This window comes from Dryobates pubescens, chromosome 17 (genome assembly GCF_014839835.1).
Source record: "Dryobates pubescens isolate bDryPub1 chromosome 17, bDryPub1.pri, whole genome shotgun sequence".
Lineage (NCBI taxonomy): Eukaryota > Metazoa > Chordata > Aves > Piciformes > Picidae > Dryobates > Dryobates pubescens.
In genome coordinates, this window is record NC_071628.1 from 3,944,758 (window position 1) to 3,959,411 (window position 14,654).

The 14,654-nt window shown below is 45.9% G+C and overlaps 1 protein-coding gene across 3 annotated transcripts in view; it reads right to left on the minus strand.

Annotated features, from left to right (window-relative positions):
- Window positions 1-10,988: 10,988 nt before the first annotated feature.
- The window catches only part of SV2B (synaptic vesicle glycoprotein 2B), a 70,262-nt gene continuing 66,596 nt past the window's right edge, over window positions 10,989-14,654 (minus strand). For all 3 annotated transcript variants that reach the window (XM_054168993.1, XM_054168994.1, XM_054168992.1), the window contains 2 exons: window positions 13,625-13,784; window positions 10,989-13,083 (listed from right to left, as the gene is read on the minus strand). In XM_054168993.1, coding sequence (XP_054024968.1) covers window positions 12,900-13,083; window positions 13,625-13,784 — 344 coding nt within the window. In that variant the 3' untranslated portion in view covers window positions 10,989-12,899. The remainder of the gene's footprint in view (window positions 13,084-13,624; window positions 13,785-14,654) is intronic.

Genomic DNA, 14,654 nt, shown 5'->3' on the forward strand with positions numbered 1-14,654 from the left:
GCATGAGAATCTCAATCAGGAATGATGCTTTGACTTGGAAGGACATCTATTCCTTAAAGCTCATCATCACCTTGCCCTGCTTTTGCTTATGCCTCAGTCTGGAAGAGACATTTTCCTTTGTGTTTTGCAGAAGTCATTACCGAGTGCCTGCAAGTCTGTCAGCCAGGTTGCCTTGATAATTTCTTCTTATGAGTAGTAACAACAACAATGGCAATAAATAAAGCTAAATTATGTCCAAAGGAAAACAGTAGTCACTTGTGAGCTGTGATTGCAGAAATAGGTAGCAAGAAAGATGCAAGGATGTAATGAAGGTACTGAGAGGATCGTCTCCCAAGTCTCATTTTTAACCCAAATCCCCAATCCAAGGACTTGACTTGAATGTGTAATGTCAGACAACAGGTTCTTGTCACAGAGTGAAAGGGGAACCCAAGAACTATTTGCTCAGTGCCAATACCACAGAGCAGCTGCCCAGATCAGCTCAAGGGCAGATTAGGACCCCTACACAGCAAGCAGAAAGAGCTAGACTTTCCTCCACATTGGCTGTAATGCTTTGTGCAGCTACACCAGAATGCCTGGTGTGCCCTTTGCAAAGCAAGGCCATTGCAGTGGAAACCTCTGCTGCACAAACCCTTCACCCTGTGCTGCTTCCTTGTCATGCGTGGGGAAATCCTGACTGAGATACCCCTGGTGATTAACTCAACCCTTACTCCTTCCCTGCCACTGTCTTACAGACTGGATGGAATTAATTCTCAATTGATTATGCTGCTGATAAGGGAATTCCCAGGACTACAGTGACTGAACCTATTTGATTTGCATAATCTTGCTTAAAAATGAACATTCATTTTGCATTGTGTCACCAGATTCCCACTGCATCAGAAGGCAGATACCTGGAGAAGTCATACTAGAAGACGAAGGGATAAAAGAGAGAGAAAGAAAAGGAGACAGGAGGTGATTTTCCCAGTTTGCTGTGCCATGAATCACTTCAGAGATCTAGTTCAGGTCTGACATTCTTCCAAAGTAAGAAGGACCTGTCAGCTTCCCAGAGAGCCACACCATCACCCTAATTTGAACTCAAGAGAGCCTGCCACCCACAGCTCCACTAATTTGGGGTCAGAAATTCAGACCTTGGCCTCTGCACCTTGATCAGTGTTGCCCTGGGAGAAGCCAGAAGCTGCTGGAAAGGCCCACTGCAATGCTTCACAGCAAATGGACAGCAGCAGTCAGAAGAGGGCTCTTGCCTTCTGATTAGCTCGGTAACTGCTCACCTTTTACTCCACCCTTCAGGGTAAGACCATGGAGATGAAGACTTTTCCAGAACAGTTACCCTGTTGCAGATCACATGCCCATTGAAAGCAGCTCTCTTGTGCTTGCAAGCTTTTTTGTCTCTGCTGTTTGTGATTCTTGGAAATGATTGGAGATTGTTCTGTTTCTTTCCAAGTGCTCAACATTCAGTGCTGGCAAATGCTACCAGAAAGACAAGCCCCAGAATAAGTTGTTCTCTGCATCTGATGAAATCCAGGCAGTGGCACATTAGAATTCCTATGCAAGCCTGCTTCCAAGTCTTAAGGCAGTCCCAAGACAGGGAAGGTGGCAGAGTGAAGGTTCCTCATACATCTGGAGCAGCTCACTCTCAGAATCTCCCCTCAGCTTGGACTTGAGTGGAGCCAATCTCAAAACTGCTTCCCTTGTCAGTGAATTTCTTGAGCATGCCATACCCATGTGAATAAAATGCCCAGCAAAGGGCCATGAACTGTCTCCTCCAAGCACAGGGTGTGAGCTGGAAAAGCCTTTCTGCTTGCCTGTGACAGCATTTCCTCCTGCAACAAACTCCTGTTGATTTCTTTCCCCCAACATTTCTGTGCATCAGATTCCTATCTGGATTTCCTCCTCTTTGTGAAATCCTATTTCTAGAGCCCATCTAAGGCAGTATTTCATCCCCAGTGGGCATCAGGAGGTTGCAATAATCAATGGTCATGATTTAAGGATACGCTTGACTTCAGTCTTGAACTCCTCTGCAGTGGTCATGGCATTCACCCAGAGTTACTTCATTTTTCTCCTTCACAGCAAGTTTTAAACTGAGCCTTGACCTAAGGAGACAGAGAAACTGCCTACTTGGAGTTAGATTTGCACCACTTAAAAGAAAAAGCTGTTTTAACAGACCTGGAGAAGGGACACACTGCAATACCAGAGATAAATGCCACTAAAGTCACAGAGCTGAAGGACACAGTAACTGGCACCCCAAAACCTCTTTGCTAAAGGTCTCTGGGGCCCCTAAAGCAGGGGTGACCACACAGAGAGCAAGAGATCTGCCCCAGGGCCCAGCACAAAGGTTGACACTATTCCTGTGCTCTTCCAGGTGGGATGTGAAAGGGGACAAAGTGACATAGCAGGGTCCTACAGCTGGGCTGAGCCAGGGCTGTGAACTCCTTTTGGTCTCTTCAGATAGGGTCAAATGAGGGCTGCAAAAAAAGTTGTTCTGCATTATTTATAGGCCTGAGGGCTCAGTACGTGTCTGGTTTCTGCAGAGCAGTTTGTTGTTCAAGTGTCTAAGGGAAGAAGCAGGGCTGCTGGGAAGTTTTCAAAGCCCTTATCCAAGTTAAAAGGCTAAAAGCAGTGAATTTATCATTCAAAGCTGTATTTTGAGAGGCTGACTACAATATTCTTTTCCCAATCTGAAGGAGAAGGTTTCAAGGCTAAGAAAGGGCTCCCTCTGGAGAAACAGTACCAATTTCACCTGAAACCCCACAGCTGGTGTAGAGCCAGCTCCAGCTGCTGTCCTCCCCATGGCACTCCACCACAGAGGCAGGCTGCAACCCTGGGAAGAGAGGTCACCCCTGCAGTAAGCCTCTTTACTTTGCCAGGGTTACAAAAGAGAGCAAGGAAGCCACTTGAGATCTGGCTTTGGTCTCCTTGCAATTAGGTCTGTTTGTATTCCCTGTACAGCTCTTGTGTTTATTTTCTATGCTGAAGCAAAAGCTTTCCAGGAAAACTTCAACTCTTGGTTCTCAGAGGGAAGCCACCAATGTAAAACCTCTGCAGCTGCATCCAGCTGTGGTGAGAATGAGCTCATAAGGTTGGGGCACTAGATTGCACATCTCAGGTTGGGGTCCCTGGTTTCTACAAGCTCCAGAAAGGGCAGCTTCAATGTTTGTTGGTCTTATTTGTTCATTTTCAGCAGGCTCAGTCACTTACCACCCACATGGGGAAAGCATTGATTCGTGGCACAGGTTGCTTTGAGATGATGAAGCACTTAGAAACATATCTGTTGTCTCTTGTCTTACATTCATGATACAGGGAGGCAGGAGGGGTTCTAAAAACCACTCTGGGGAGAGACTTCTCATTGCAAGAGCTCAGATTTTAGCTGCAGAAGGTAATGCCTGTGCTGGAGGCTGAAGGAGGAACCCATGAGGCAACGCTGCTGACCCCTCACCATGATTAGCTGGACTGGAAACCTTATCTACAAACGCCATTCGCTGGAGCATCTCAGCAGGCTGCCCCAGGAGTCACTGCTTGTGCTGACCAGTTCCTAGGTCTCTAGTTCAGGCACTGGCCAGCCCAGAGCTTTTCTCTTCTACACTGGAGTCCCAGTAGTTTTTCACAAGGTATTTACATCTCCCCTGGAAAACACTTTCGGAGCTGCAGGCTAGGAAAGCTTGAAAACCATTGCACCAGTCTACTGAAGCAGAAACTCTTATTTTCTCCTCCATAATTACATTTGCTCTGCTTCAGATTTGCACAGCTCCCATTGCAAAAGCTTTGGCACTAGGCAGGGCTTTTTCTTTCCTAAACTTTCCCACCACAGCTCCTTTACCACCACCCCACCCCCCCTCTGAATTTTCTGGGGGTCAGACCCTTGTGACCTATACCTGATGGCACCTCTGCAGCACCCTGCTTGTGCACTCTGTGGGACCTGGCCAGCACTCCCGGTCCTAGGCGCAGTCTCCTGCAGACAGCCCTGCGGGTACCTGTGAGGAAGGACTAGCAGCAGGCAATGTTGTGGACAACTGCTGCCATCGTCTGGTCTTCTTGAGACCAAATTTGGGCCCCACAAAGCTGAGGTATAATCAGTTAGCTTTACATATAAATGCATATATGTGCATATATATATATATATATACACACTTATATCTATATAGGTATAGATACACATTTTTATAGGTGGAAGAAATGTTGAATAAGGAATTTATATCTTACTTGTAATTAATATTTTTTTCCAGATATTGCTTATTGGTTAGTGCAACCATAGCTCTAGAGACTTAAAAATGCTAACAATTGTGTCTGAGCCCTCACTGTTTGCATTACTGTGGGCCAAGGAGGCTGCAGGTTCTAGAATTAATTCTCCTCCCAGGCAACCAACACCAGAACAAGAGGAAACAGTCTCAAGATGTGCCAGGGGAAGTTTAGGCTGGAGGTGAGGAGAAAGTTCTTCCCAGAAAGAGTAACTGGCCATTGGAATGTGCTGCCCAGGGAGGTGGTGGAGTCACCGTCCCACTGGATGTGGCACTTGAAGCCATGGTTTAGCTGTCATGAGGTGTTGGGTGATAGGTTGGACTTGATGAGCTCTGAGGTCTTTTCCAACCTTATTGATTCTATGATTTATATCTAAAAAGATAGAAACCTGTTGGAACTTCTTTGGGTAGTTCTTTCTGGTTTATCCACCTCTGCATACAAGACACTGATCTGAGAAACACAGACTCAGCCTCAGGCACAAAGTCACAGCAGTGTTTGTGCACTGGCAGGGCGCTCAGTCTTCTGCCACAAGATGGAAAAACAAGGATCCATTTCCCCAGCCCCAAGTGCCTGGCCAAGCTGTTGCCCTTCCCCTGACTTCTCAATGAAGGGGAACTCAAACTGCAAAGTTTGCTGTCTGCTTTAAGAGTCACAAAACCAGGGGCTGAGAAACAGGAGCACTGATCAAATGATGGGCCAGCAGACCATAATCTAACCCAAATCATATTCCCAATACCAAGTCACTTCACAATTCAGAGGCATCACTCAGACCTACTGCTGAACTTAGTGGCTGCTGGAATGCCATCATTTCTTCATCCCCCAGGTAACCTTCTGTGACAGCTTGGGTGAATCTGCACATCCAGGGAATCTGGGTCATTTATTGGTAGCTACAAGAATCTGTGCCAGAAACTCCACACAGTGAGAAGCATGAAATAATCAGGCCAGAATCAGCAATGTGGAAAAACAGGAAGACAGATTTGCAAAGGTTTTCTTAGCATCCAGTCCATCCTATGCTGTCACAGGCAACTGTGACTGCTCTTAAATGCCCTGCACCCTACTTGAAAATTAGTCAAGGATGGGTTATGCACAGGTTTTATCAGCAACCTCGTCTGAACATTCAGATGTGGCATTTTCCTGCTTACTGGGGTTTCAGCCTTACACAGAATGTGAACTGGCCTGGAGAAAGAACAACTCCAAAGCACCTCCAAGGCTTTCGGTGCAAATCTCTGACCTTTACTTAAAGCCCACTTCTTAGAAAATGCATTTTGGCTGTGTTTGCTTCCACATGGTTCCCTGCCCTTATGGAAATGCAGAACACACAGAAGAGGCTTACAGACTGTTGACTCCACAGCTCTGTGCTCAGCAGTTGGATATAAGTAGTGCAAAACTCAGAGCTGGCAGCACCCACCTGAGATTAGTCCTTACTAGCTCCCACCTGAGACCAGTCCTTACCAGCTCCCCCAGACTGCTGCTGGCTTTGTTTCAGTCGCACCACAGCTCAGATGGGTCCTGTGGGAGGAAAAACACCTGATATAGTCTCCTGATAATGGACATAGCTTCATGGTTCTTTTATTCCATTTCCAGTGTCTCCTGGCTCTTTATCTCTCACTTTAATATTAGCTTTAGCATGTTGCATATGCAGTGTACGTGAAGAGAGGACTAAATGCTGATTGAGCTTACAAGATTTCACCACCTGGGTGATTTCAGCAACAAGGCACAGCTGACTCAGAATCAAAACACTGCTGACCTTCAGTGGTTCTGAAGAAAGGGACATTGCTGCATTTATGGAATACACAAAGTTGAAACTCATGCATAAACCCCATAATCTGCCAACCAGACTCTCTTGCTCGTGCCATGAACTCTTCTCCCATGCAGCAGATGCTGTGCAAGTCTCCATTATGCTGCTCTGAAAGCATGGGCTGGACAGTTAGAGTTAGATGAAGAGCTGCAAATAAATGAATACAAAGAGTGGATGCTGTGGACGACAGTGTACCAAGCTGCAAGGAGCAGCACCTTGGTTTGGAGCAAAACCAGAAATGGGTAGATTCAGACTGGATGTTAGGAAGAATCATAGAATCAACAAGGTTGGAAAAGACCTCAGAGATCATCAAGTCCAACCTATTGCCTAATACCTAACACCTCCTGACAACTAAACCATGGCTCCAAGTGCCACATCCAAGCCTTTTTTTTAACATCTCCAGGGATGGTGACTCCACCACCTCCCTGGGCAGCACATTCCAATGGCCAATTACTCTTTCTGGGAAAAACTTTCTCCTCAAAATTCTTCACCATGAAGGTGGTGAGAAACTGGCACAGGTTACCCAGGGAGGTGCTGGAAGCCTCATCCCTGGAGGTTTTCAAGGCCAGGCTGGATGTGGCTGTGAGCAACCTGATCTAGTGTGAGGAGTCCCTGCCCATGGCAGGGGGGTTGGAACTGGATGATCCCTGAGGTCCCTTCCAACCCTGGCAACTCTGTGATTCTATATTCTAGTTACAAAGTAGAGTTTAGCTTTCTGGTTTTACCATGGTACTTAAAAATATGTCCTGTTTCCTCCACCAGAAAATCTTGCAGGATAAAGATTTTCTCATGGAGAGTGTAAGCAGTACACAGTGTGAAAACAAACCGCCACAGCAGGGAGACTTAATCGAGGTGGGATTGTTTGGGAGAACAAGGACAGACAAGTAGCAAATATCAGAGGAAGTCCCCACATTGTTAGGGCCCAAAGTCACCCTCAGCAGCCATTGTGAAAGGGCTCAAAGGGCACATTAAACACAAGCACTACAAGAGTCACTCTTTTTCTTCCAGCTTTTTAATGTGATGGAGAGAACAAAAACAAAGTCCATCGGAACAGCTGCAATTTCCAGTGACAGCCAGACACAGATCAAATAAGAAAAAGAAAGAAGAAAGAAAAAAAGGTTTCAAATGAAGAAAAGGAACCAAGGGACTGGAATTGGCTATTTCACACACAGAATCGAGAGAACATCTAAATGAACCATTTCATTAAATGCATGACACTGGGTGTTATTTACAGTGGAACTTGCAGTGTGTGCACATTTATACAGCACTACCATCACATACAGCAAAGAAATTTCTGTCATTTGCTTTCCTTCACAGTTCCCAGCCTTGGTTCTTCCTAAAAGCAGCATTTGCTACTACAAGGGTGAGAAACTGAGGGCGAGAGGTGATGGGAATACGATGTACAGGGCTCAAATCTACAGAAACCTAAAAATACACTCTCCAGTTTTGTGTCCTTTGGAAAGTCAAAGGACGTGAGCAGAGAACATCAATGGACCTAGGGCCTCCTTAACAGGAACAGAGTACACTCTGCTGTTGGAGGTTTCAGAGTAGGACCTGGAAGAGACCTGTATGTCTGCAGAAAGCTCAGCTCTATGGAGCCTCACTCTGTGCCTCTCTGTGAACCCAGCCTTAGAACACCCCTTAGTGTGCCTCTGCAGCATCACCAAAGAGTACTGGGCTGCCCAACCTGTCCTCAGAGAGAAGGCCATCTGGCTCTGGATCTGAGTTTTCCAGGCATGAACAGGTTTTTTCTTAATCCAAAAGATCCATACACTGCTATTTGTTAGTCACACAACATTCCAAGGGGCTGAGGAACAAATGGGCAAGAAGGGAATCACTCCATCCAGCCCCAAGATGCAGCCACCACCAGTAGGACATAGCAGAGCCAAAGGCAGTGGCAAGACCAGTCCTGCACAGCTGAAATACAACTAGTTAAATCAACAAGGAACATATGGAGGCAGAACCCTTATCACAATGCCACTGGTTTGGTTTGGGTTTTTTTTGCAGCAGTATCAACAATGTTCTACATGTTTCTGCATGCTCAGAAGTTCCATAACAAAGTCCTCCTGTGACCTGCATTGCACAGCTGTATAGATGAAGACACCAAGTCCCAGCAGGCCCTAGAAGCTCCTTTCCCATGCCATGAAGTCCCTGGCTGAGCAGCTGGACTCATGTGCCACACGTGCATGAAAAGGTCCAGCTGTCCTCTAGATGAGGTCTTTGGGATTTAAGGCAAGTCCCCTTTCTTGGTCCTCTGTGCCCCTGTTGCAGTAAAGTTCGTGAATCCAAGGAAATAGTGCTCTGCAGGGATCATCAGTGGACCTGCCATCAGCAGTTTTCCTCTTCTCTGTGGAGGGTCAAGTGTACCAAAATTCCAAGACGAGGAGACGGTTCACTGCAGCAAATGTAGGCAAGGGGGACCACTGGAGGAGGCATGCTGGCCCCTGCTCTGCAGCTGTAGTGCTGATTTGACAGCAGAAATAAAGCTAAGCCATTGGAGGAGGTGCCTAGAGAGAAACCTCCCCCTGCACAGTGCTCCAGGTTCTCTGTGGCTTGGGCTCAGCCTAGCAGGCAGCCCACAGCTTGAAACTGAGACCCAAATTGAAACTCAGCTAACACTGAGGGGACTGCACCCATCAACCATTTCGCTTTGGACAGCAGTAGTGTGAAGCCTACACTGATTTACACCAGGACAAGGACAATAAACAAACACAAGAGGAGTAGTGACTAAGACTTGTTCACACTGAAGCTGGGTGGGAGCTATCAGCCTGGGTGTCACAAAGGCAAATGCCTGAGCTGGAGCTGGTGCCCTGGCTTTCTTTCTTAGGGAAGGAGAGGAGCAGGGCTGCCCAGGGCAAGCCATCTTCTTCTTGGCATAGTACCTGAACATGGTAGCTTATATTGCCTATTCCTTTCAGTGGAGAATAATGGGAACCCAGGGTGCTGACATCTAACTCAGAGGTGTCTAAGGCTGGGCAGTATGGCTTCCCTTAGTTTTTCCTTTCTCCCTTCTCTGATCATTGCTGTCCTTTCCCAGGCCCTTGTGTACCAGCTGCAGTGTGTCTTTGCCCTTTCCTATTAGGCCACAAACTCTTTGGTAAAGTCAGGGGTAGGAACCTTGTCATGGCACACATGCATCATCCTCTAGTCCTCAGGTGAGTGACCTACGCGTTTTAGGGGTGCAAAAGGTTCCTGCAGTCCTGTGGGTAGCCCTGGTGACATTGACAACAAAATCCTATTGCTCTGTGCCTTGTCCCAGCTCATCTGTCGAAGGTGAGGTTTAGCAGCCTGTGAAAGGGTCATTCTGTAAGGAAGAAAGGTTTCTAAGATTGGATAATATTTCCTATCATTGCTTTGCCAATTCTATCTCCTCAAGACCTCCATTTCTGCTGTCTCTGAAAATTAACAGGGAAGTTTTGCAACATAAATGATGTCATTAGTGTCACTGTGCAATGCCAAAGGAGAACAGGACTAGGCAAGTCTGCTGTCAGAGCTGTGGATGATAGGTAAGGATAATAGAGAGAAGTTCTGGCTCCACAGAGCAGCACAAGAGAATAGGCCAGAAAATGAAACATTTTCCCCCACCCCCAACTGTAATGTGGTAATTGCCATGCCCAGCCCAGTAAAATGAATGAAACCTACAGATCAGGGTGACCTTTGGTGTTGAAAAAAGGATTTAGCTGCTTCTCACTATGCAAAAGGACCAGACAGAGGAAAAAAAAGCACAACAAAACAAAAACCAAACCCACATTCCGGGCTGTGATCCTCCACAGAAGCTGTGAACTGCTGCCAAAGGACATAATTACATTCACTCCCACCTTAGAAAAGAAACCTTGCTGTTTTGAAGACAAATCAGAAAAGAAAGGCTCTAAGCTACTCACAAAATGAAGAAATTAGTCATAATGAGACAGGTGATTACAGCAGCCTGTGATTTCATCCATTTCATAACCCTCAGAACAGGTCTCCAAAATCCCAAATAGCCCATTGGAGGCTAGCTGCTCCTGAAGTGTTTATCCCTCATTGACATAATGGTAGAAATGATGCTCATTAAAGGGGTTAGCCTCATCAGCAAGGACTCACTTCTTGTGATTTCACCCTGCTCTGTGTCCTTCAGCTGTCTTCTGCTGTGCTGACTGGAGACACATTCCCACAGTTATGTGGGTCTGGCCCTGGTGCCAGCTCTTTGTGTATCTGGGGGGCAGGAGGATGGGGACAGTGTTTTTTCAGTGGTGCCCAGTGACAGGACAAGAGGCAATGAGCATGAACTTGAACACAGACAGTTCCATCTACACATGAGGAGGAACTTCTTTATTTTGAGGGTGGTAGAGCACTAGAACAGGCTGCCCAGAGAGATGGTGGAGTCTCCATCTCTGCAGACTTCCAAAACCTGCCTGAATATGTTCCGGTGCAACCTGCTCTAGGTGCTCTGGCAGTGGGGTTGGGCTGGATGATCTCTAGCTGGCCCTTCCAATCCCTCTCACTCTGTGATTCTGTGACTTTTGGTGTGAAGCTGAAGGCAGAGGAGTCAGACTTCAGTCCTGCTGGATTCTAAGTTTGTCTTGCAGGTTTTTCTTTGGAAGAACAAGCCAACAAACCAACCCAAACCAGGAAACAAACAAAACCATACCAAGAAACAAACCAAACAAAATCAACCCAAGAAACAAACCAAACCAAGAAACAAACCAACCCAAGAAACAGACAAACAAAACAAACCCAAGAAACAAATCAAACCAAACCAAGAAACAAACCAAACCAAGAAACAGACAAACAAAACAAACCCAAGAAACAAATCAAACCAAACCAAGAAACAGACAAACAAAACCAACCCAAGAAACAGACAAACAAAACCAACCCAAGAAACAAATCAAACCAAACCAAGAAACAGACAAACAAAACAAACCCAAGAAACAAATCAAACCAAACCAAGAAACAAATCAAACCAAACCAAGAAACAAATCAAACAAAACCAAACCAAGAAACAGACAAACAAAACAAACCCAAGAAACAAATCAAACCAAACCAAGAAACAGACAAACAAAACCAACCCAAGAAACAAACCAACCCAAGAAACAGACAAACAAAACAAACCCAAGAAACAAACCAACCGAAACCAAGAAACAAACCAAACAAACCCAAGAAACAAACCAACCCAAACCAAGAAACAAACCAAACAAACCCAAGAAACAAACAAACCCAAACCAAGAAACAACCAAAAAAGAGAGGAAAACCAAAGCAAAGCCAGCAAAAAAAACCCCAAAGAGCACATACAAAATCATTGTTTATGTCACAAGATATCCTACTGGGACAGATCTGCTGCATGATGTGATGGTTCCTGATCAGTTCTTGTCTATGGCTGAGCTTGTGGGAAGGGTCCCAGTTATCGCTACCTAGCCACTTGAGAGCATCAGGGTGTTATTTGCCTGTGTGTGTTTCATTCCATGCTTCCTGAGAAGATATATCAGAAAAATACACAACTCCCTCATTTCCTAGGTGCACCAAGACTTTTAAGTCATATGCTGAAAAAACCCCAAAGGGCACGTGAATGTCAAGGATGGTTTTGACAGGAGATCAAACTGAACTGTGCCCCCTCCTGGAGAACGTTGTGTTCTGTAGAGCTGAAAGCTTGCTGTGGGCATTCCCTGCGCCCCAAGTTAAATGGCTTTGAGTAACTGTGCTTACAGTGCTTCAGTGAGACCCAAGTAGATAAGAAGCATCATAGTCCTTAAATCATATGGCTAAAATGCTGGTAAAATCACAGTTACCATACTCTAGGTATCAGACCAAGGGGGTAGTGGGGGAAAAAAAGAAGTCTCCTATTTACACTGGATAATATGTACACATTTGGTTTGTGGAGTGCTGCAATATCATTGGAATCTCTCCTCTGTGAAAGCTGCAGGAAAAAAAATAGTCTTCATCACCATCATAGAAATCTATATTCCCCACCATCAATGCATTGCAATATTTCGTGTCTGGACATAAAGGAGGAAGTGTTGCTGAACTGGTCGTGACTCCAGTTAATCTTGAGTTAGTGGAACAAGATTTAAGTGTCCCTCTTAAGATCTTCTTGAGGGTGCAGATACTAGAAATCATACATTTCAGTAGCTGATCACTTCAATATCTGTAAATTTATGTGTAAATACATATATATATATATGTATATTTATATCTATTTATTTCTCTCCCAGACCAAGAAGGTGCCTATTCATTCTCTATGCCCATGTAAAGACAGTAAAGGGCTTTGAGACGCCAATTCTTCTGAGAGTGCCAAGCAGCCACCCTCATATCCTTCAGGAATCAGAGCTCTGTCACTCTTTCAGTTGGTTCACCTCAAAAATCAAGCCAGCCAGGGTCATTTGTAGCTCTTGTCCCTTTTGCTGGAGCTCAGCTACAGTAGTTTTGTTACCTGCCTCCCCTTCGGCTGCCCCTCGTGTCTGAGCACAGCTGGTAGGAACTGCCAAGGAGCGCTGGGCAAGGCAGGAGGTATCTCACAGCTCAGCAAAGGCATAAGGGGGTCAGGATCTGCTGTCCTGCTGGACACGCTCACACCCACACAGGCACACACATGCACAAGCTGCTGTCCACGTCCTGTGTTGCTGCACCAGGATGGAGAGGGAAAAGGTAGACTCCCAGTGTAGGCAAGGTTAAACCCAAGCTCTGCAAGGGGTGTGTGGTAGCTGCATGCACCAGTTGTGGCTGTAAAAGGATCAGAAACTAGTGGTTGAAGTTTTATCCCTTTGGGGTCTTCTTTCCCTCTGTCCTCTTCCCTTGAGGTATTGACACAACAGTGTAGAAATGGACATTTTGATTTCTCCAAAAATGGCTCTTATTTGTTCTTCTGTCTGCACCCCCTGATGCCCCTGGCCTCAGCTGCTCACATCAGGACCTGTTCTCGAGTCTCTGGCAGGCGCAAAGCGAGCAGGCCACCGCCGACCAGAGCAGAGGAAGCCAGAAGGATGGGAACCACCTTGGTTATCCCTACGAAGGAGGCAAAGATTGAGTTCCCCAGGATGGCACCAAACTTGCAAAGCCCATTGAGGATGCCAAAGGCTGTTGCCCTGTGGGGAAGAAGAGCAGAAAGCAGTGGTTAGGAGGAAGGTTCTCAGAATGACTGCAGAAGATCTGGATGGGTGATTTTGTGAATGCTTTTGTGTTGCTCAGGCTATGCTGCTAGCAAGCAAAGCCAGACAGAATAAATAAGCAGAGAAATAGACATCAAAGTGTTGCATGTCTGCCTCAAGAAGGAGAATGTCTTCATGTTTTCATTTCTCCTTTTTCTGTCTCAGCTTCTCCCTATAGTGCCCCACTATGACAGCCTTTGCCCTCCCCAAGGAAAGTCAAAGCCCTTCTGAGCCTTAGCTGGAGTGGGTTTCCAGTAGAGAAACAACCTGGGCTCTGCTGTGAATTCTGCTTCACCTTGCAGCTAAAGGCATAATGCCTCCAAAGCTCAAACCTTCTCCTTTCCTTCTGGCTTCTCCCTACAGCCTGAAAAAAAGGCCAAAAAGGCTTAGAGTGATGTCAGAGGGAAAGGTTCTCCCATCAGGATCTGGGAGGCCTAAGTCAGAGGGTGGAGATGAAAAGGAGACACATTCTGAGCACCTTTTGTCAGTGGGGTAGAGCTCCACGGTGATCACGTCCAGGGCGTTCCAGGCGGCGATGCTGGCCCCGCAGAAGAGGCACTGCCAGCCGATCATTGCCGACTCGCTGTTGCCAAAGAAGAGGAAGAAGCAACACACTGCTGAGATCAACATGGAGCCACCTGTGGGAGGAAACCAAGAGAAGACTGTTGGCACCGGTTGCCCCTGTCCACAGTTGAGTAAACACAGCTGTTGATAAAGATGGCTTTGAAGAGCCAATGTTTCACCCCTAAACAAATTACACCTGTGAGAATACGAAGAAACCACCTTGATGCTGCCTATCTGATGCTGGAAAACAGCCTGAAAATGTCCTCCATGACCATCTGATCCTGCTGATAGTCCTGCTTTTCCAGGCAGGTTTCCAATATCTCAGACTTCCAGATGGACTCAGGAAGAGCAGAGGCACGTCAACAGGAAAGTCAATGAGGAGGAAGAATCATGGTGAAGGTTTTCCAGCCTGAGTTTTGAGTGAGGAGCTGCTGCATTCCATATTATACTGAAATTACTTCAGACATTTATAGTCTCAATTAGGATAATTTACAGCCAATTGTATGGAGCACTTGAGGTCTCTTTTAATTATAAGAACATCATTAGATTTCATGGCACATTTGCACAGGAGCCATAATTTTATGAACACCATCGAGGGAGAAAGTGAGAACGTTTATGCTCAGTTAGGCACAGCACATAGTCAGAAATCCTAATGGCTACATCACTGCCTTCTATCCCACTGGGAATTTTCACCTGAAAAACAGCTTTTTTTGCAAAATCAGAGTATGTTTCCCTGGAAAAATTCTGTTGCTGCTGAAATATCTTGATCTAGCACCAGGAACCCAAAGGATTTGTTGTTGTTGTTGTTTGGGGGTTGATTTTGTTAAATCACTTTGACACCACTTGAAATAATGTGGATGCTGAACTGGAAGTCAAATGCTTCCTTTTGGACATAATGTTACAATTTACAAGCATAGAATGGTTTGGATTGGAAGGGACCTCCA